The sequence below is a fragment of the Chlamydotis macqueenii genome, chromosome 2, assembly GCF_036417535.1.
Source record: "Chlamydotis macqueenii isolate bChlMac1 chromosome 2, bChlMac1.mat, whole genome shotgun sequence".
Lineage (NCBI taxonomy): Eukaryota > Metazoa > Chordata > Aves > Otidiformes > Otididae > Chlamydotis > Chlamydotis macqueenii.
The window spans coordinates 74207681-74229524 of record NC_141557.1 but is presented as its reverse complement, the minus strand read 5'-3'; the positions used below and the strand labels follow the sequence as shown (position 1 = coordinate 74229524).

The following is a 21844-nucleotide window of genomic DNA, read 5'->3' as shown; positions in this document are numbered from 1 at the left end:
AATTAATATCAACAAGAACATTTTCCATTTATCACATTATGTGTCTGTTCAGTCATATCTGTTTTAGGTCTTGCACTGGATGAGATATAAGAAAAGGCTTTACTCATTCACTTGAAAAATCATTCTTTATTTCTAGAGCAGAAATCATTGGTTCTACTTTCAAGTCTCAGAAAGTTGTACCTGTATTTCTTTTTTCACTTAAATAAGTAGATACTTGATTACAAGCCCATTTTAACAATATATAGTGCTAGTGTGGGCAGTGAAAGAAAAGTATCAAATATATAGAGTTAAACATAACTTCAACTACCAAGTCTTTATTATCCATGGATGACAGCCCAGTTAATAAGTGTTTTCTCACTGGGATGCTGAACAGGAAGTCAATGGTGAAACACATCTACAACAGACCCCCAATGCTCGAGACAAGCAGAGACATCACAACCATAATGGCAGTGGTATTGCCAGAACGTACCTATATGAGGATTTTGTTAGTCCAGCTTGGGTTTTCCCCTTCACTAGCCCAGGTGCAAACACTATGTAAGCAAAGACATTTGGGCAGGGAGTGTTCATGTTTTGCATATGTTGATTGAAAATGGTGCTTACTACTGTAAAGGAAGAGGGAAAAGATGAAAGAGGAAAGATTTTGGCAGAGGCTGTAGTTCAGGCATGCAGAACAGATATTCTCGTCTACATAATCATAAAAGTGTGTCCACTTGCTAGACTTGCTTCGTATCTCTCTCCGGTTAGGTTTCTGTCTTTAAATGTAAGCGACATAGTGTTGCCTTCAGACTTTGTGAGTCACTAGACCAGAGCCAAAAAGACTTCAAGTATGAAAAATATGTTTTGATACATTTGCCATTAAAGGAACAGTCTTATTCTAAGACCACCGAAGCCTGAATGGTTTCTGTAGTAGTATTCTCCTCCTTTTCAGCCTTTGCCCACATTTTGTTAATTGGATCAAGCGAAAAATTAGGAAGAGGAGGTGACTGAACACAAGTAATTTCTTTACTTGCTGTCACCCCATCCAAAAAAAAAGCCTTTACAAAGAATTACAGGAAAATCTACAATTCTCCATTCTTGCACCAGAGTCATTCCTAAAATATATGACCTTGTGACGGTTAAAAGATAGCCAAGAGCCAAAGCTGGGCAATGTTTTTATCCCAGTTGAGCCATGTCATGGGTCATGTGGTTCAGCATGTGAACAGGAAGGTGAGAATGGGTGAACTTTGCCTCAGTTGTGCAGTCCATCAGAGAATAAATGGAGCAAATCACTCTGCAGCTGTATTGGGAGGTGAACGGCTGAATACCTCTCACACAGAGGCCTTTGTGTTCTGGACATGATCTAGCATTACGATGGGACGCACTAGGCTGAGGCTTTGTAGCAATTACTAACCCATTATCACGCTAGAACATGAGATCATTTATCTTCTAATTCAGAGTGTCACCTGTTCTTCATTTGCCAGTCAATAACCATTAATTACTTTCAGTAGAAATTTAAACAAAGCTTTTCCCCTCTGTTAAAACCAGTAAGCCATTCAGTAATGACAAATAAACCTGGAGCTGTATCTCCCTCTTTCCTCTCATTCTCAGCCCGGAGTCTGGTACAATATGAACTCTTAAAGGAAATGCCTAGAAATTGATAGGTCGAGGGCCTTTATTAGTCTGATGTGAGGGGGAGCGCATTCCTGGCACTTGCTGTAGGGGAAGTATATAGCTACTGCTTGTACACAGATTCCTCATTGGATGTCATGGGCTGTACCTGTGGAAATAAAGATTTGAATGCGGAGCTTGTTCAAAGATTTTTCTATCTTCTGGTTTGCCATTGCATTTTTTTACAGACTGTTCATTCAGATCTGTTCAAAGCAACAGCATTTTGTCGCCTTCCTCCAAGCAAAACAGAACTATCGCTTACTTTGTAAATTTTAGCATGTTCATTTTTTTCATACCTGATTTGATTGAAGGAATTGTAAGTGCCAACAACTGTGAATGCCAGGAAAAAAAAGTAAAAGAACCAGCAGTGATAGATTCTCAAGTAATCATTAATCTAAACACTCTTTCCTGGTAGGAGTTGAGGCAAAAATTGCTTTTAGCAACTCTGCATTGTTTGATCATTGCTAAGTTGATCCTTTAGAAATTTACTGCAGTTTAAGTTGGATTTCTAAGACAGTGATTACTTGCTCTTTGAAATGGTAGACAAGAGCTGATACATCCAAATGCATAAAACTTAGTGGGACCAATTGTCAAATAATGTTTTTTTGTTAGTATTTTGTGGCTGTGTCCTTCAATGTAGTGTACATTTTAGATTAAAGAGAAACTTCCAATACTATTTTATATTAATACATAAAATTAATGTGTAGATATTTTAAATCTTACTGGATTGTTGAATGTCTCAGCATAAGCACCAACACTAAAATTGTGCCCAACGAATTATAATACTGAGGTGTTTAAAAGTGGAGGGATGGCAAAAAAATTATCATAAGTCTGATCCTGCTTCTTCTTAAACTTTATTAACACTGCTTTACAATAGCGCCTAGTAAATAGCAGGTCGTTATGCTAATATTGCATATTGAGTCGACCTACATGGCATTTGGGGAAGGGGGATGGTTTTTACCGATAAATGAGGTTTGATTGTTACACCTCCGTCAGATGTAACTGACACTACAGTGCTCTGTACGCTTGAAACAAAGAAAGGCAAGACCTTGAATTCATTATGTACAGCAAACATCCACTGAAGTCAGGAGGAGAACCACTATAAATTCTAACTCTGACTGATTGTCTAATCTTGGAAATCCTTATTCACTCAAATAGTGCCTTCCTGTGTGAGGAAGATTGCTATTTTCAGCTTGGGCTGCTTAATGAAAGCTGAAGATCTGTGATATCAGGGGCTAAACTAGGAAAACCAGAACTATTAATTATTTATTTTAGATATGCCTTTCACCTTTCTGGCAGCTGCTACTACTGTGAATCCTGCAAGCTTGTCCAATCATGAAGAAACAGGAATTGATTTACAATGACCCTCAAATCAGCAGGGAAACCCCTATGTTCCAAGAAAGCTCATATGAGAGATACAAGTTAAGACATCTCCTCCCCACAAGAGGAGTTTCATCAGCCAGTTGGGTATTTCTGCGTCATTGGCTAGGATGTTCAACTCTGGAAAGAAAAAATAAAGTTGCTGCCATTGTCCTGCCCAGCAGGTCATATCCCTAGAGCACAATTAATGTCAAGGACTCACACAGCAGTTGCCCAAAACCTAGCCTTCCACGCACGTTCAAGAAGAAAAAGGTTCAAAAGGAGCATGTTAATAAAACCTTGTCAAAACTTTGGAAGATGCATAAAATAATAACTGGGAAGAAAAATTATTTGCAAATAGAACCATTTAAGTGGAATGTATCACCTTGCTATGCTGGACACTGATTTATTAAGAATAGGGGGGGGAAAACTGAATATTTCAGGTGGTATTTACCCAGAGAAACTGAGCTGTCCCAAAGCTTTTATTAATCTGATTTGCAGAGTATCCACTACCATCAAGGGACCTACTAAAGGTGTTTTCTTTAAAGCCGATGTGAAGAGGTCAATGCAAATAGCATTGTGGATTACACTGTGAGAAGATGACAGTCCTTTTTACTGTATGGAGAGAAAGTTGAATTATTTTGTTTTCCTTTTCTGGTTATTTATTAAATGGGGATCATGCCATACAGGTATTCCCTTTTCCTCTCCAAAGGAAACGAAGTGTTTACATCATTTTGATTGATCTAAAGTAATAATTATTCTGTCCACCTACAGCTTGTAGGCAAATAGTCCATTTGCTAAAGCAGTGGCTTGCACACCAGAAAATTGAAATGTACCTGCCGTAATACTTCAGACAAGTCACATGTGTCTTTGCATGCCTCTTTTTCCATCTGCTTTACTGCTATCACGCTGACTTAGCTGGCCAGCCCTCTGAGATGGTGCTCATCCATCGCTACTTGTTTGTGGGAGGGGACTCTGTGAAAGACATTGCTGTGGGAAGTAAACCTGCTGCCCTGAAACGTAAATATGTTGACAACCCCATGAAGTTCTGCTTCAAAGCCTGTTGCTATTTTTGCTACTGTGCAAACCGTTCTCTGAAAGAGATGTTAATTGTTGTCTTGCTTTTCTACCAGTGTTTTCTCTGTTAAAAGAAAAAGTTTCTGCTACAGTGCTTTAATGTGTAACGTTCAGCACATACTCAGCAGGAAAACCAGATTAATTTGGTCAAATACACTGTTGACTATTCTTAACTACCTGTTTAATAACTTTCAATTAAAATCTCAACTTAGCCAAAACAAATGTGACAGAAGAAAGAGCCAGAAGGACCCATATTTTCATGATTCAGTGTGTTTGACATCATTCTATAACAGACAGACAACAGCACTCTAGACTGAAACATTACAAAATTTTGTTCTTTTACCCATATCTGTGTCAATTCATGCAGTGCTTTAAACAAGTAAATCCATGCTCTTGAGCACTTAACCAAGTCTCAGTGTTCAAAAGTAAACATATTAAAGTCTCCCCTGCAGAAACCCCTGCTGTGAAACAAATTGAAAATCAAATACAGCATTGTTTTCTATAATACCAAATAATTGAACTTCTTTCAGAGTTGCACTGAAGTGGTTAATAGCTACCATGTTAGGAAAGTGCTAATTTCCCCAGCGTGGGGCATGTGTAGTTATTTCCAAATCAAAAATGCAGTAATATAGTATCGTGTACCAAAGAGGCCACTTACATGTGCACTGAGTCTGACTTTGTTTTTCTTTCCACAGGCCATGTGGCTAATGTTGCAAACGGATGAGCCCGAGGACTTTGTCATAGCCACTGGTGAGGTCCATAGTGTCCGTGAATTTGTGGAAAAGTCATTTAAGCACATTGGGAAAACCATTGTGTAAGTATGAACGTGAGATAGCAGCCACGGGTTGAACATTTCTAGTCTGTTGCATTTTCTGTGTGGGAGTATTGTTTCTCTGTGTTCTTCTTTTTTTCCCCTCACTTTCTAATTTTGTAACGTGCAAGATCTTCTGGGCATGAATGACTGCCACAGCAGTTTTGCCTAGTGTTGCCATCTAGATCACAAGGAAAAAATGTTGGTGGGTACATCTTAATTTTTTATTCCACATCTTCATTCTCTGTTCTTCCTTTCACTCCCCATCCTGGGGGACAGATGCCCCTCCAAAGATGTTAGTACCTAGGTGCTGTTCATCCTTCTGCTGCAAAATGGGTTTTTCTGCCTGATTCTCTATTTTGCGCTCTCAGATCCCCACAATCCTGCTCCCATCCTGTGCAATCTCAAGAGGTGACACCTGGCAACCCTGTTCTTTCCATGTGACAGCCCATCAGCCACACCACACGGATTATGTAGTGACCCACTCTATGTTCCTATTAGCCCTTCTCCTACTAAGCCATAAAAATGTTGAGCAGTGGGTGCAGAATGTTTACAATACATATTCCACATAGTTTGATTGAAAATACAAAATTCCTTCTCAAGGCCATATAATAAAACCAGGATGGCTTGGTGAGCGCTTTCTGTAATTTATATTTTTATTGTTTATTATTTTTTCAATTTCCCTCCTTCTGTATCTTCTCTGGGCCCCATGCATCAACATACCGATCTCAGCTGGAAAAGGGAGAGGAAAGCCACAGGCTCTTCCATGACGCTAGCGCCAGGGCTGTTCCTCAGGCCATCAAAGTCACTTGTGCAGCTGGTGAACTTTTGACAGGGCCAATAAGTTTTACTTGGGAACAAAAACTTGACAAATTCAATAAATATGCAGAAGTGCACAGATATATACAATATTATTTGAACAGCCAGTGGGTGGCTGGGGAGGTAATAACATTTTCTCCTCAATGAGTTTTTAGTCTGGTTTCAATTTTTGGCTTCAACTTCCAGGAAAAAAAAAAATCTGATGGAGGAGAGAGAGACTGTATAAACAGTATTTCTAGCCCAAAAGCTCAGTTTTGGGAATAAGTCTCTGTCCATATTTTTAGCATCTCTTCATAGCGAGATGTCCCTGTATGATCACACATTGTCCCCACATGTCTTAACAGTGGCAAGGTTTGAGAAGGTAAAGGGGAGATAGTAGGAGATCTAGTAATTGTGTAATTGCTTTGGCTTTCTTATTTTTTCTCCTTTTTTCTATGCTCTTGCTTCTTGTGTTCATAAGTTAATCCTTCCTAGTAAGCAGTGATATCAATATGTTGTGGATTCAGTTGCTCCATATAAGTAAGAATTCTTGTGATTTTTGGAACTATTTTGTCCCTGTCTGTCGTTGTTTACAAAAGCCGGCAACTTATTTTTTTAAATTTTGATTACCTGAAACTGAAACATATAGGTCAGTACCTATATGTTAGAAACTGAAACATATAGGTCAGTACCTAGCTGAATGTCTTTATTTGCAGATGTTCTCAACATCTTTTGATTGAATTCTTTTGATGTCAATAAATTTATCCATTAGTTTAAAATTAAACTCGCAGCTTTGTTGTTGGCTTAAGAAGTCTCAGCATTTCCCAAGAAAAGCTGACAAATCAACATGTATTTTTCAAAAAGCAAATTAAACCCTTGAGAAAACCTAAAGAAAAGAACAACAATTACACAAATAAAAGTGAAAGTACTTTTATGAATAGCTTCTGTTAAAGAGAGGATATTAAAGGCTTACTTTAGATTTAGTTGGTCCTAACACACAAAATTTTGTGTCCCATTTGTTTAACTTTTTGCTCACATATGGCTCCATATGGTGGACTGCATATCATTGGTGTTGGTGATAACTGCATTCAGTGTTTGGATTTAATCAATTCTCATAAGTTGCTCTATCAGGGAAACTTTACAGTAGGACTCCAAGTGATAAGGTAGGGCAAGTATTTTGTGTGTACAAAGTCATAGTTGCATATTTTTAATAATCATTAAAAGTAATTTTCAAAAATTTTATAAGAATCCTCATTATATCTAGTGACATGGAATTTTAGGAACATAAATTACTTTAGAAATGGGGGTTGGGCTGCTAATCCCCACGGCTTTTCTGAAAATTTTCTTCACTGTGAATAAGTTATTAATTCCTTAAGTCATTTGCAGGTGATACATAAATAGCAATACATGTCGGGACTGAGGTGGCATTTTAGGTGCTAATGATAATTTTGTTGCTGATCATTTTGAGAGTAGTGTAATTCTGATCATTTTAGATACACTCTAGCCAGATAAACCAGACATTAGTTCCCCCTGCTGCTGTGGTCAAGGGTAGTGTCACAACAGACCCGCTACTCATCCTGTAGCAATTGTTCATCTTTCAAATTGCACTAGATGTAGAATATTTATCAGGATTTGGAAAGTTTTGTTAAGAACCTTCATAATTTGTATAGGTGTCAGCCCAGCCCATGCTTTTGGAGCACACACACACAGTCTCTCCTTACCCTCACTGGCTTCTTGGCCAGGCGGTTGGTAACCTCTCACATTCTCTGAAACCTCCAAGGGCTTTCTACTCCCACCTCCTCCAGTTTGAATATATCTTCTTCAGGGAGTAGGCTGGCAGCAAAATCCTCCCTTTTAGCATTGTGAGACCACACCGGTGAGTCCCATTAATCCATTTCTTTACAATTTATGAGGCACCTAAGAACCAGCGCACCAGAGTGCAACTGCTAAATGAGTTCCTGTGAGGATGGCTGCTTTCTTCCTGTCTCCCTTCCTCAAAGTTTGGTTATTTGGAGTTTCTTTTTCAGGGTTTGCAGGTATTACAAAATTTTCCAATCTCAAAAAACTTATCTGAGAAATTTCCAGGAGCCCTTTCCACTGCTATAAGTGATGGCACAGCTTCTCAGTATGGCTGTACAATGCACCTTTCAAAACAGATGGAATGATGGAGCAAATGGCCAGGAGGGATGTGGTGGCAAGCAGCAGCTGGCAGAGCTCATAGCACATCTGAGAACACACAGCACGCTTGCAGGAGCACTTAACCATCCCTGCTTTGTGCTTTGGCAGAGAAAGTTGCAAATATAACAATGTCTTAGCTGTCACATATTGATATTGCAGTAGAGTACAGGAAGAAAAGCAATCCTGGCTGCCCCATCAACCAACTAAAAATACTTATTTTATTTTTTTATAGTTTTTTTCTCTTCCTAACTATTCACATTAACTTATACAGCTGAAAATCCAAGACAGTCTAAAAAGTCTTTCCAAGAAGATAACATAATACTCTGTCATAGCCAGTCATTAGCAAACGTCAGGACTGTCTTCTAGCCAAAATAAGAGAGACAAATCTGACTACATTTTTGTAACTGATGAAATGTACAGCTGCAATAAGACTGATTCTCTCTCTGAAACAGACTGTAAAGTGTATACAGAGGTTTATCTACCTTGTGTGTTTTTTTTTTTCTTCTAACATTTCTTTTTCAAGGGAGAAATTTAAAATTATATTTATATAGTACTATGAATCATTCAAATTCAGTCCTTTGTACTAACAGGAAAGCCTCAGAGCTACAAATATTTTCCCCCATAAGGATTACACTTTTTTTTCTTTTACTTTCCCTTCTACTTATTACTAGTTAAGTAGTACTTGGGGGAAACACTTCCCACCTATAATTTGAACTACAGCACGATAAATGAAACAGGCAAACGCTTGTCTTGACTAATTTTCTGTCATTAATCTTATTAAATTATAACAGGATTGCAAAGATAGCCTGAAACCACTGCAGCACTCACAGTTCTTTGCAGAGTGCTACAAAGACTACTGTGCAACTGTAGAAAGAAAAAACGAAAAGAGGAAAAAAAAAAAAAAAGAAAAGAAAACTAAAAAAAAACCACAAGTGTTCGAGCAGTGGAAAGATTTATTGTGTTTTTTATTAATATGAAAATACATGCACATTTGTTACAGAAACATTCATTGCTTCCAAGATCAGAATTAATTCAGTAAAAATGAATATTTTAGTCGTTTGGCTCTATGTACAAATTTTATCTCAACTAACATGCTAGTTGGTCTTATAAAAGATCACTCTAAAAAGGGGAAGTTTGCAGATAAGCTGTAAGGTCTAATGAGGTGAACTACTAGCAGAAGTGGAGCAGTGGCATCTTCGATGACAGTGAAGGTTGAACTGAGATTGAACTAAGGGAGGAGGGTTTTTCTGATTTGTGAGGGGTTTTTTTTTCTTTTTATCTTAAAACAGAAGGTTGGGTTACAGAAACAGATGAGATTTGAAGGATTGCTGTAAGAATGGAAAGCCAACAATACATTAGTAATGGTGCTGTGGGGACGTGGAAGAGTAGCCATCAAGTCTTCATGAAAACAGCTGATGTTTCTAGGTCTGGCTTTTGCCCACCAAAAATTGCTGGCTGGCCAGTGCTATGTGTTGTATTTAACAGCTCAGGAAAATCAGAAGCTTTCGGATGAGGAGGGAGGGAACAGAATTTAATGCAGAAATTTGAGGCATTTTGAAGAGTGATAGTTGAAAGGAACCCAGTCAGGTCAGTGAACAATGCTAGCCTGGGTGAACCCACATGAGCAAGGGTCCTGTCTTGGGTCTGCACCACTTTTATCACTGTTCTCACTGCAGAGTATATGTCTTAGGGGCACATTTAACCCACCTCAGCTGGAGAATTAACTCTTCCAGCTGGTCAGGCTTTCATTACTTTGTTATTGATACAAGGTTTTATCTGTAGGCAGACCTAATAACTGTTTCAGAACTCAAATTAAGGTTTGAAGACTGTAACAATTTAATTATCTGATTTCATACATCATAAGATGTATGAGAGTTTGTCCTATAGAAAGACTGGGTGAGAATTAAATGTGGTGTTTCATGGGAAATTTCACATTTTCCTAGCTACCCCCACCCAAAAAAAAAAAAAAAAAAAAAAGAAATGAGTATAATTCTCACAAAAGGAATTTGGAAAAATATCTGATTTCAGGTCAGCTGGACTGCTTTGTTTCTCTTCTAACCTTCTTTTAAAGAAATAATAATTTAAAAAGAATTTTTAAACCATTCTGAATGAAAAATAAACCAAAGTTTTTCCATTCTGAAAATATCAAAGCATCTTTTTTAGATATTATTGATATAATTTTGTTTCAGGTTGACAGTAACGGAACTTACTTGAAACTAAAACTATTATTTCCAGAATGTTTTGATTTTCAGAGAAGCATTAATATTCTTCTTCTTTTCTTCTCAAAACCAACCTTCACAATTTGGACTAAAGAGAGAAGAGCTTCAAAAGATTTCAAATGAACTGAAAAAAAAAAAAAAAAAGAAACCAAAAAATAGGGAATGTAGCATGTATTCTGTTTTAAAGTTTCATAATGTGAGGTGTCACAATATAGATTTTTGAAACTTGACAGTGCTGGGAATATAATAACAGTAATACCATTTCTTTAATTGTGTTCCTTTAGTGAATAAATACTAAAGACCTGATTCATCAGAGCATCCTAAAAAAATGTTAAGTACATCCCTGTATGGTAGCATAGTTGTTCTATAGATTTAAGCACAAGATCATGGTTAAGCAATCCCTATATCCTTGATTGCTTTGATGCATCAGAGCTGCTGGCAAGGTTGGTGGTTGAGTTGGTGACAAAGGAACATAAAAAGAGTCATATTTAAAGTTTCCCTGCAAAGGACATTAATGGTCTGTTACATGGTGTCAGTTTTGCTGTTTATAAACTGCCAAGACAGAATGAAGTGCTTTGTCTTAATTGTTTGTGTAGCAGCAATCAGGCCACAAATCCAAGAAGTCTATACAAATTGTATTTCATGTTAGCTGTGGAGGAAGAGCAAAATTTTCCTAAAATTTTATTTTTAATTAACTTATTGTTCATTTTCAATTGTGAAAATATTTTCTATTGGCATATATTTGATTTAAAATGTGTATGTGATAGTTTTATTTTCTTTAAAGAGGCTGAGCAGTTGTACCTACTTGTGGTTTTGAATATTTTTTAAAATGTTCTGTTTCTATGCAAAGATCAAGCAAGGGGATTAAATGCATGTATTTGTTCCATTTATCCACACTTTTGTGAAAGGTTACATTTTTAGTTGATTTCTTTACCATCTCGAAAATACATATACTTTGCTTTGTTTGCTTCTCAGTTACAGCCATTCGGACCATTTGGTCCATTGCAGTGCTATTCCCCCCCTCCCTCGATTATCCTGAGTTCTCTGCTTCCTTCCCACCTCACACCCCACTGGGTGGGTACCCCAGCTTTTTGTCCTCAGAAAATCCTCTGTACGTGTGGATGTTTTTTTTGCTTGAAGCTTGCTATCTTACTGAATAGTTATAGAAAATTATAAATAATTGGAATCTCCAGAGCTGAAGAGGAAAAGGAGCATTCATCACTGCTGGTAATAAGTATTACAGCAGTAGTGATCTGCAGATACGGAATTAGTGTTAAATTAAATGCAGTCTGTTCCTTTGTAAATCCAGAGTAAAAAAGTTCTTTTCAACAAGTAAATTTGCACATACATTTGAACTTAATTTTATGGAAATTTCTGAGGTCAGTGATAGTAGTGGTATTCACCGGAGTTGACAATGACTATCATCCTAAGCAATCCCAAAGCACTCCTCTCCAACAGTGAGGCACTCAGTGTGGAAGTGTAGGTGCACAGGGCATCAAACCCACTTTGTCAGTAGCACATATGTGGTCTTGTGCATCCTTCTCCAGGTGCAAAGCATTCTGGTGTACGGCTGATGCCATCAGCCGTGAAAGCAAACTCATCCTTTGCTTCCGCAAGAGGGTGAAGCTCCCCGGTGTGGAGCAGGCAATGGTCTTTCTGTAGCTTTCCAGATAATGATTCTGACTGCAATTTGCCTATAAATTAAGAATGGTTTTGGTGAGGTTTTTTTCCCTTTCTCTGTGGTTAGAGGAGGAGGCGAAGGGGAGTTGGTTAACGAAATGGATGTCTGCTCCTGATGTCAGGCTGGCCCCTGTGCGATCCCTTTTATCAGCAGTATGGTGTCCCCAGCTGTGTGTGCCAAGGTGCCAGAAGTAATTAGAAGTGCGGCTATCAAATGCTACTTTGTTCACAATGTGAAGTTTGTGGTTCTTTTTTTTCTTCCTTGTGAACTTTTCACATTACTGGGCTGAGCAAAACGGGTGGAGGTTTCTTCTTAAGCTGTTTCTATTGTTATATAACTTTGATAGCGACATTAAGTGAGTCTTTACTGGCTCAGCCGAGCCTTCTGGAGCCTGTTGGGTGTTAAATGGGGTTCTCTGCACAGTGACCTCCAACAACAACTGACGTCTCCTGATCTGAGTGCTTCCTGTTGTTTCACTGGTGACGGTTAGTTTTCTATTAAGCTCATTTGAGTCCTGCACATTTTTACCCTCTGCCCTTTAAAGGGAGGGACTAATGTTAGTTTTGGCTTCTGAATGAAAACTTTGCAGCTCAGGCTTCAAACAGAGCAACTGTGAAAAAGAAGGAAAGAAAATTTAAATTATAAATCATCTTTAGCATCATGGCATGACTATTAACAGCTGACTTCACTGTGGCTGTTATCTGCTGGAAATTATTTCAACATGAAGTGTTCCCAGTATTGAGCATCCTATAGGCTTTTGCTAGTCATCCAAAAGTCATGAGTTGTGCTTTAAAAATCATGGAATTTAAAAACTAGTAATAATGCATATTTGGTATTTCCTTCTGCCTTTTGGTGTTTTAACCTTCATGGGTACACAGAGGTCACATTTTCAGACTTTCCTCCTTAGCCCTCAGGGCTAGAAACTAAAAAATGAAGGCTGAGATTGTCAAAGAATTAAATTCTTCTAGGAGCTTCAGGGGCAGAGAGGGAGCAGGGGAGCAAGGAGGAATCAAATCTATGACAAAATTCCAAGAGCTGGCAGTAAAATTAGTAAGTGGGAGGCAAGGGCCACTTTTCTTTCATTGCTGGCGACTGAGGCTAAATAGTCTAAATCACAGTGCTGATTTAAATTACATAGATTTTACTTAAACATGAAAAAGTGAAGGATTTCATCACTACACTTTTATGCCAAGATGGTCTAGAGCCCCATGATATATACTTAGAGGCAAAAAGCAAAGAGAGGATAGCGTTTCAATCATAACTCTGGATTTTGTACATTCAATGGATTAGGTTTGATGCACAAATGTATGTTCCTACCTGTGTCATCTGAAGTGTTTGTTTTGAGAAGGGAGCATTGTCCTCAGGCTTCCAGGCTGCAGACTGGCCTCTCTGAAGGCAGAGCTAGTCACCCACCAAACCGTTCCTCTCTGCTGCTCCTATAATTTTAGATCAGGACAGTTGCTAACAAAATAGTTCACGGCGCAACCAGATCACATAAATTACAGCAAATTGCTGTCTGTTCAACACATATGAAACTAATTTGGACAAAGTAGCTAGCTTTCGGCTCACAGGTAGTAAGTACTGTTTACAGTGCATGTATGTGAAATGCCATGTCGAGCTCGGACCGAAAACTCAAGAACTGTTTTTGTTTTGTTTTTCCTAGTTAAACACAAATTAAATTATGCAGCTTAATGCTATTCAAACAGAGCTTCACATCCATAAAATTAACAGATTAAAGAGTTCCTGAAAGTATTGGCCAAAATACAAGAATTAAAAATATTTTAAGAAAACAACTTTGAACCAATCCACAAATGAAAAACCTCACTGTCATATTTATTTGCAGATACATGAGACATTCTGAAATCAGGAAGTTTTATTTTCCCCTAGCATTGTGTGTTTAATTTGAAAGTCCTATATTGTAGACCTTCCACTGAATCAAAAACCAAAACAAAGAGACTTCAAAAGCCATTGTTGCTCCATTCAAGTCTATACTCTCCCTTTGTTCCTATAGCTAATGAGTTTATACTGTCCTGCAGGGAGAATTGACACCAGCCTCAAGTAAATGAAAGCAGGCCAAATGTTGGTAAGATCACAGCACTAAAGTAATTATGGTTGATTAAATGTTTATCTTCTTTGCAGGTGGGAAGGGAAGAATGAAAATGAAGTAGGACGATGCAAAGAGACTGGCAAGATTCATGTGACAGTCAATCACAAGTACTACAGGCCAACTGAAGTGGTAAGAAAATGCCCTCTCTTAGCTTTGCAAATGAATAATCCAATCACTCAGCCAATAAATTGCTGCATTTGGCCAGCAGTCTGTGAAAACGGCTTAATTGTGCTCCTGCTGCCAGCTTTTAGAGCTCTAAATTAGCCTGCTTGTTGACCCCCTCACAGCCAGCTACCTGGGAGCGAGCAGGCAGGCAGGTAGCACTGCCCGCGAGGAGCGGGTTGGCCCTGTCCCAGAGGACACTACTCTGCTTCGGTCACCCTCTCTGGATGGGAGAGGGGATGCTTAGGCGGGTGAAACTTCCCCTTATGGGAAACAAAACAAAGCGTGAAACAACTTGTTGTTCCTTCTGGTCTCAAATGGGTATGTGGTTATCTCATCTCCAGCTGCAAGAAGGGAAAGCAGAGGAAGGTGGACACTAATAGGCTTGATTTTTAAAGTAAGTACCTCCTTCTGTGTCTTCATGGCAGTGTTTCAACTCCATCCAGTGAGTATCCCCTGTTTAGCTGAGATCTTTGTAACTGTGGGTACCACAAAATGCCCATTTTAGAAGTCCACATGCGCTTCATTTTCTCGGGTGCTTTGCAGGGTCCCACTCATTTGCAGAACACATCTTTACTTCCAGGAATGCTTCAGTGAAGTCTGTTGGGGGTGCTCAAACAGCACACGCTGCAGCAGGACCAAGCCACCCACACCTGTGCTCAAAACACCTAATGAGCATGCTAGGAGAGGGAAAAAAAAAAAAAAAAAAAAAAAAGATATTTCCAAGTCAGGCAGGACGGTGGGTGGCAATGCACAGAGATGGTACAGGATGGAGCCTGGTTTCTGGACACAGGGAACAATAGCCTGAATTGTGCCATGTGGGAGTGGGTGTGCCCAGGAGAGGGTGTTTTCCTTTTCTGGGGATGGTGATACCAGCCCCACCGGCTGCTGATGCAGCATCAGCTGTCAGTCCATCAGTTCAGAAGTGTTATCTTCAGTTGCCTGATTCAAACAAGGTGTGATGAGAGCACGTTTGTCTTGATATGGATTGCAAGGTGGGAGTGGGGAGCTATGTGTGTGGAAGTGGACATGGGTTTTAAAGCAGAAATTCAGAGGGGAACAGAGACTTTCATGTTATGCAAAAAAGGGCTGGGCCTGGGTATCAGAATCAAACACTAGGAAGTCATTAAGAGCTGTCTGTCATTCTGTGCTTTGGTAAGGTGTCAGGATGATAAGGAGGACACGGAGACAAAAGGACTTGCCAAACAGGAAAAGGACACTTGACCCAACAAGTCTGCGCTTTGTGAGACCCACTTTCCTGCTTTGTCATACCTCTTACTAACAAGTACATATTCACTCCTCAAAATTCATGGGTAGTATGTAGCTATTCTGAAGCCCTAGCTGTAGTGCCACCTTATTCTTGTGCTCAGACATTTTCTGTTGAAATAGCGGTGCAGTTGTCTCCTCTCTGTCCTTATTGGTCTCCTTTCAGGAGCACAAAGTCTGAATCTTAAATTCAGCTCATTATACTCTAGTCCATTTTAGGACAGTGCATAAGCACAGGTCCCTCAGCAAGAGCAATTGCTCATGCAATTGCTAATGAGTCCATAAACGCGTATAGGGATGTGTTCAAATACAGTGTGGAAGGTGGCCCTGAAATAGCACTGTGTATAAACTCAGTAGACATCTCATATTTATCTAAAATTATCTGGTCTGTCATAGGCCACCTTCCCTTGGGTTCCATCTCTTTCTTCCTCTTCCCCCGTCTTGCCTTCCATTTAACACAGTCTCTGCTTGGTTCCTGTGGGACTCAAGGAGGCTGTGAAGCTACTCAAGCACAATCAAGGTAGAAGCACAGAATGGGTTTTGAAGTACCTTTATCTTAAGGAACATGCAGATGAACTGTGAGCAAACTCCTCTATGAAGAGATGTGGCATCCACTTCCTGCAATCAAAATTTCCTCTTGAGATCATCTCAGGATGGGTACCCACTATCACTTTCCTTTTTTTTAATTCTAATTTTATTTCTGTCCTTATCAAAGGCAGGTAACCTTCTGTTTTTTTCAGTCAGGGAATCACATCTGTACAATTCCAAAATGCCAGACCAAAATCCAATCCATCACAAGAAAGCAAGGAAAAGCAATGAGAGAACTGAAATGAACTGACGGCATGTGTCCCCTCCTGCCACCCTCACCAAGACCACTGAAGGCAAGAAAGCCTTAGGTTGACATTTTGGAAGGAGGCTTAGCCAGATCAGTTAACAGGAATTCTGCTGTTGAATCCCAGCTGACACCGAAAATCTGATGCTCAGATTCTCATGTCTTATTTGGAAACTTTTCTGTCTGTCTCTCTAAAATTTAACATGGTATTCTGGAAAGTGAAAATAAATATCATTTAATCTTGTGTACAGTCAGTTCTGACAGTGCCAAGACATTCATTTGAAAACACATTTGTTTTCTTCAGTTAGTGATCCTGGAGGTCAAGGCCTCCCATTGAAAAGCTTAGCTGTACTGAAGAAGAAACCTTGAAATGTGAGACTGTCTTCTGGTCAAACTAAGTAGACCCTTTGAATGCCTTGACTCTAAATCTCTTCACTCTGCTTTTGACTGCTTTGGGGCCCCCTGATATTTACTAGCCTTGGGAATTGTTCCTGCTAATGCTTCTAACGCCTGTCTCTCTCCTTCCCTCCTTGCGTCTTGCCAAGTAGAAACCTATCGGTATAATTTATTTTAGCTTCTATTGAATTCCTATCAGTATCTTTTCTGACCCTTTTTAAAGTGTATTTGGAGACTCTAACCTGCTGCAAGGATTGGGAGAAAACTATTACTTCTGCCTTTCTTAAAATCAGCAGTTTTCACAGGAGCTTCATGACAAGTTTGTCTTTTATACTGAAGTTGATACACTATGAAAGACGCTTCCATGCATTTTGCAGGCTCTTTTGGCACGTGGCTAGTAAGGTCGTACTTCACCCTCATTTGCTCCCTTAGGCATGTAAAGTTAAGTTTCCACTACATTTTACTCATCTGTAAAATGTAGATACTTCAGAAATTATCTCACTAGTCTTTTCTACTTTTGTGGCAATCTGAATATTCATGTTGTCGGTAGGCAACTTAGTCTATACTTGGATGTAAATAATCCATTTGGTATCCATAAAAATAGTATTAATATTAATTTAAAATTTCTTTTAAAAGTTAAAGCTGAAATTCAATGAGCCACCTCAGTCAGCTGGAAACAAGCAGCCCTGCAGCACAGGATGTTAGAAGCATCAGGTCTCTCAGCCTCTGAAGTTGGGTAATTTTTAGAGAATTAGGGCCTGTCTTTAATTTTCTTATCTTTCAGCAAGATAACAACTATTAATTTGTATGCAGAAATTTCCCTCCAAGAATTGCACAATTGCTTCTAATCAAATTATGCCCATTAAGGTGTTTGAGTAAAATTGCCTCCATTATTTTTGCATGGCAGATATTAAGCTAACAGTTCTATAGGAGCTTGCTTCATTTCATTTCTCTTTCCTCCAGCAATGAAGGTTAACACCAGGTCTCACTACTCTGTCCTGTCATCACAGAACTTAAGATGGATATATCTCTCAGTGAGGAGTTTATGTTATTTTTTTTAAAGTGAAAAAAAAAGAAACCTCACAACCATATGTAAATAGTGGGTTTTTTTCTCTGAGTGTAATGGTCTGCATGTGTTACAGGGAATTCTTCCCCTTGCCTCCCACCTGTTTCTGCAGTTGTCCTACAGCTTGCCTAGGATAGGAACTGCAGGCTGTATTCATGCATCACTTTTTTTTATGGGCTGGCATGACTCTAACTCTGAGGATGTACATACATCAATGCAAATTTCCTTCCTTTCAGCAAGCCCTGGAAACTCTGTCACAATGTTATATTTAAGCAGTCATCTGGCCTCTTATTATTCCTCTTCAAAGAAAAAATGGCATGCTGACTTGCTAACTTCTTGCTTTTGTTATATGCCTTAAGCAATTAAGCATTTCTCTCCCTGTCGTTCCTAGCACTGATATAAATGAAACTGCAAGTAATGGTTAGGAGAAAAATTTATGGCAGTGTCAAAAGATACTTCATCCTCCTGGATTTTTTTCTTTAAAACTGCTCTTTCTAACTCCTAAGTTCTATATTCCTCCTTACCAGCTTGTTTACTTTTCAAAGGATTGTTTGTTGTATCTAAATACCTACATGTATATATATATATAAAAGAAATTTCCCAAGTCTTCTGTGTGTTGCTTACACTACACTTTACATCTTTACTGAACTACATTTGGCCTCAGTTGCCCTTTTTCCTCCTTGGAATTAAGCAGGACGGCTTTAAATTTCAGTCTCTTCAGAAGGTTTTTTAAAGATTCAGCTCTGTTTCCCATGTTTCATAGGATTCCAGTAAAAATTCCTTGGGGCATATCACATTCTCTGAAAGTCAGCTTTCTTAAAGTCAAAAACATTTCTGAACTCCTCTAAGTGTTCTTGCCCTAAAGAGCATTTAGAGTCTAATGAAACCATGATCACAAACCCCTAAATGCCCCGCACTTCCACTTTAGTTTCCATACAAGCTTCATTTCCTACTTTTATGTTCAGAGCCACTCGTGACTGTAAACTGTTCAGATGTCTGCCCAAGGAAACACGTGCTTCCCTTCCTCAAGGATCTTTTTGCTCATCAATGTCAATATGTGGCCTGTATTAATACTCATGAAAATGAAATGGGAGCATTCAAGGAAGAATAATCTTCAGATGATTTTCCTGTCTCTTTTCCTCAGTGGCAGCCAAGTTGCAAGAAGTTGTCACTGTTCTGACAGTTTTCTCTCATCTGTTTTTATTTCCTCCTTGTTCTGAAAATGTATGTCAACATCTGAAAACTTCTGCCTTGGTAAATGATTACCTCTGTTGTCCTTAATTCTACTCCAAGCTGACTTTGCTGCTGTATCAACCAAAATGCTTATGTCTTTCCTTACTTCAAATTCAACACTATCTCTGCATTGCTTTGCCAATCTCTTCCTTTTATTTGTCCCTCCTGCTAATAAAACCTGCAATAGATTTTATTTTTGTTTGTTTGTTTTAGTTAAGGTCTTACATATCAGGCATATTTCAAAGGTATCTCTGAAAACATACATGTCAAATTCAGCCAAGTAAAACAATGATTAGTAGTAACTTGTCTCTGTAGAGCATCTACAAGGTACTAAGCACTTAACGTATTTTAAATGTTTCTCGACAAGAATGTGGAAAAAGGTTTAGAAACAATCATATCACTGCATTTCTGCTTCTGAAACACATGTATGGCAGAGCAGACAGACTACACTACTTGAGTGAGATCATGAGGTGGCGGCAAAGTTAGGAGGAGAGCCTAATGGCGTTGTGCTCTGCTGCCATTCCTAGTGGACACAACCATCCCTCCACAGGTAGCTTCCTACTTTTTTTATCTCACCTTGATTTTGTTCATCTTAGTTGTTCTTTAGAAAATGGGAAGACCATGTTTGCTATCAGATTTTCCTATCAATATGTCACCAAACCTGAGAAGCTTCAGCAGGCTCGTGTCCAGTCTTGCTCACTGTTTTGTTTAATCCTCTTAACAGACTCCTAGCAGGAGCCCTAGCTTATCTCCTTTCTTGTGGGAGCAGACACCTAATCTTGTGCCCCTCCAACACTCCCACACACGTTTCTGACTTTTTGCTTCATAACTAGCTCATTACATCAGTATAGGACAGGCGCATCCAGTGAAGGAATCCCTCTGGACACCACTGTTTGCAGTCCTCATATATTGTGTTTTACTCAGTTGCTTCTCTTTGCGTCATCCTGCTCCTCCTTTGCTGTGCCTCCAACAAAACATTTCTCTGGCAACTTCTACAGCTGGCTCTGTTCCCCTTCCTCCTTCACCACCTCTTTCCCTGCTGTCATTCCTGAGGTTTTGAAACCAGCCATGTGTCATCTGTGACCTTCACATCTTCATTGATCTTCCTGAGAACATCAGCCTGTCTCTGAGTCTGCTTTCTGATGCCCTAATACCACAACTATCCGACAAGACTAGCCAGAGGAAAAGGGTGTCCTTACCTCCTGGGGTCTAAGTTGGAGTGCTTTTGCACCTTGGGTGTTGCAGCATGTGTTTGTTTACAAGATCAGTAGTTTTTCTTCAGAAATGTTTGGACTAGCTGAAGAAATCTCTGACTGACTTTGGGCAATGCAATTTTCCACCCTAGGTGGGTAAAGAGATTGTAACCCCGTTGAAAAGCTGGTGTGTAAAGATAAAGCTGTCATCCAGGCAGAAGGCTTGGTGGTTTCAATTCATTGTGCGTTTCTCTAAATGCTGTTGACACATAGCAATTAGTGGCGATCTTAGATGTGACAGATCCAGGCTCAACTGCTGAAAACAGATTTTTAAATTAAATTTAGATGACTGGAGTATGGAGGCTGAGGGAGAGATGAATGAGGATGGAAGACTGTGTACCTCCTTAATTAGGCTCTGATTCAGCCAAGCATTCAAGCAAGTGCTTCACTTCAAGGGCATAAATAGTTAATAGGGACAGTTTCCATACTCGTAGCTAGGAACGTGCTTACGTGCCTTGCTGCTTCTTAATACAAAGCAAAGGAATTCATCTGTGATGGGAACTGAGATGGCCAGCCCAAGTGTTTGTGGGAACTCGGGGGGTGCCAGCTGATTACTCTTGTTTGCCTGCTGCATTGTACAGGAGCACAGTACCCAGGAGGAGAGATGCTGAAATAGCTCAAGACAGTTTCTTTAGCCAGGTTCTCTTAGGGTGGCTTTGCAGGCCAGAAGGCATTAGACCAAGTTCATGCAGTTTGTAGTTTTAATCAACGTTCCTGCAGTGGCATTTCCTGCCTGTAATTCTTCTCTGCCTTCCTGGCAGTGGGGGGTCTTACCGACACCTCTTCACTTATTTATGTTTGTTCATGCACAGAAAGTCATTCTTTATCTCACCTCTTATCCCCTTGCCTCCCCCTTCTATTGGCCTACCATTTGGCCTCCTCCTCCCCCTTGTGATTTCTGTCATCTCACCCTCATTTGGACCATCCCTTGTTTTCTTATCACTGCCTGTCCTATCCCTGTCCCATACAAACACTCCTTGTGCTCCAGCAGATGTGGTGGGAAATGCAAAGCCTCTGAAGGTTGAGAGAACGCCTGGAGCGGGCAAAAGCCATGACCAGAAGTCTAGGCTCAGGCATCACCAAAGACACATTTGTCACAGCTGTGAAGTGTTCCCTCCTGCCAGTGGTCTCCACCACCTATTCCCTATTTCCTACAAGACATTAGACATTCAAAAGAGCTGAACTGTGTGTGGTTCAGACCACATTTTGGAGTGCTCAGTGAGACCGGAGTACTGGAAGAGTGGCTCAGCACAAAACTGTTCCCACCAGGGCTTTCTGAAGACCTTGGTGTCAGAGGTGGTTGAGGTCACTTACAGACCTGATTGCTGGTTCACATTTAAAAGTGGGAGTGTGTCTGAAGATCTGTCTCCCTATCAGAAGCTGTTTATTTTATTTTACAATGGGATTTTAAAAGTCAGGCAATACGTTAACAATACTGTTCACATTTTGACTGTTTCCCACCACATTGTAACCTTTTCTTTTAAGTGTGCTGTGCCAGCTCAACTCTTTCAATGGTTTTAGAATGGCAGCACAGAACCGTAAATGACATGATTTATATGAAAATAAAAATGGCCTTTGAGTACAGAGGATATGAGACAGAGGTGAGGTTTCCTTCAGCAAATCTGGAATTAAGGGCTAGACTCCTGTCTGATTTCTCCAGTCTTCGCAAGAGTTTGCCTGCCTTCAGCTGTTTGCATTTTATTTTATGGGTGAGTGGTTGCACAAAGGAAGATGACAGCCACAGAGTGTTCGTGTGTTT

General features: G+C 39.5%; 1 protein-coding gene across 4 annotated transcripts in view; it reads left to right on the top strand.

Moving 5' to 3' along the window:
* Positions 1-21844, top strand: part of GMDS (GDP-mannose 4,6-dehydratase) — a 431792-nt gene that overhangs the window by 345238 nt on the left and 64710 nt on the right. For all 4 annotated transcript variants that reach the window (XM_086740292.1, XM_086740289.1, XM_086740290.1 and 1 more), the window contains 2 exons: positions 4779-4897; positions 13910-14006. In XM_086740292.1, coding sequence (XP_086596418.1) covers positions 4779-4897; positions 13910-14006 — 216 coding nt within the window. The remainder of the gene's footprint in view (positions 1-4778; positions 4898-13909; positions 14007-21844) is intronic.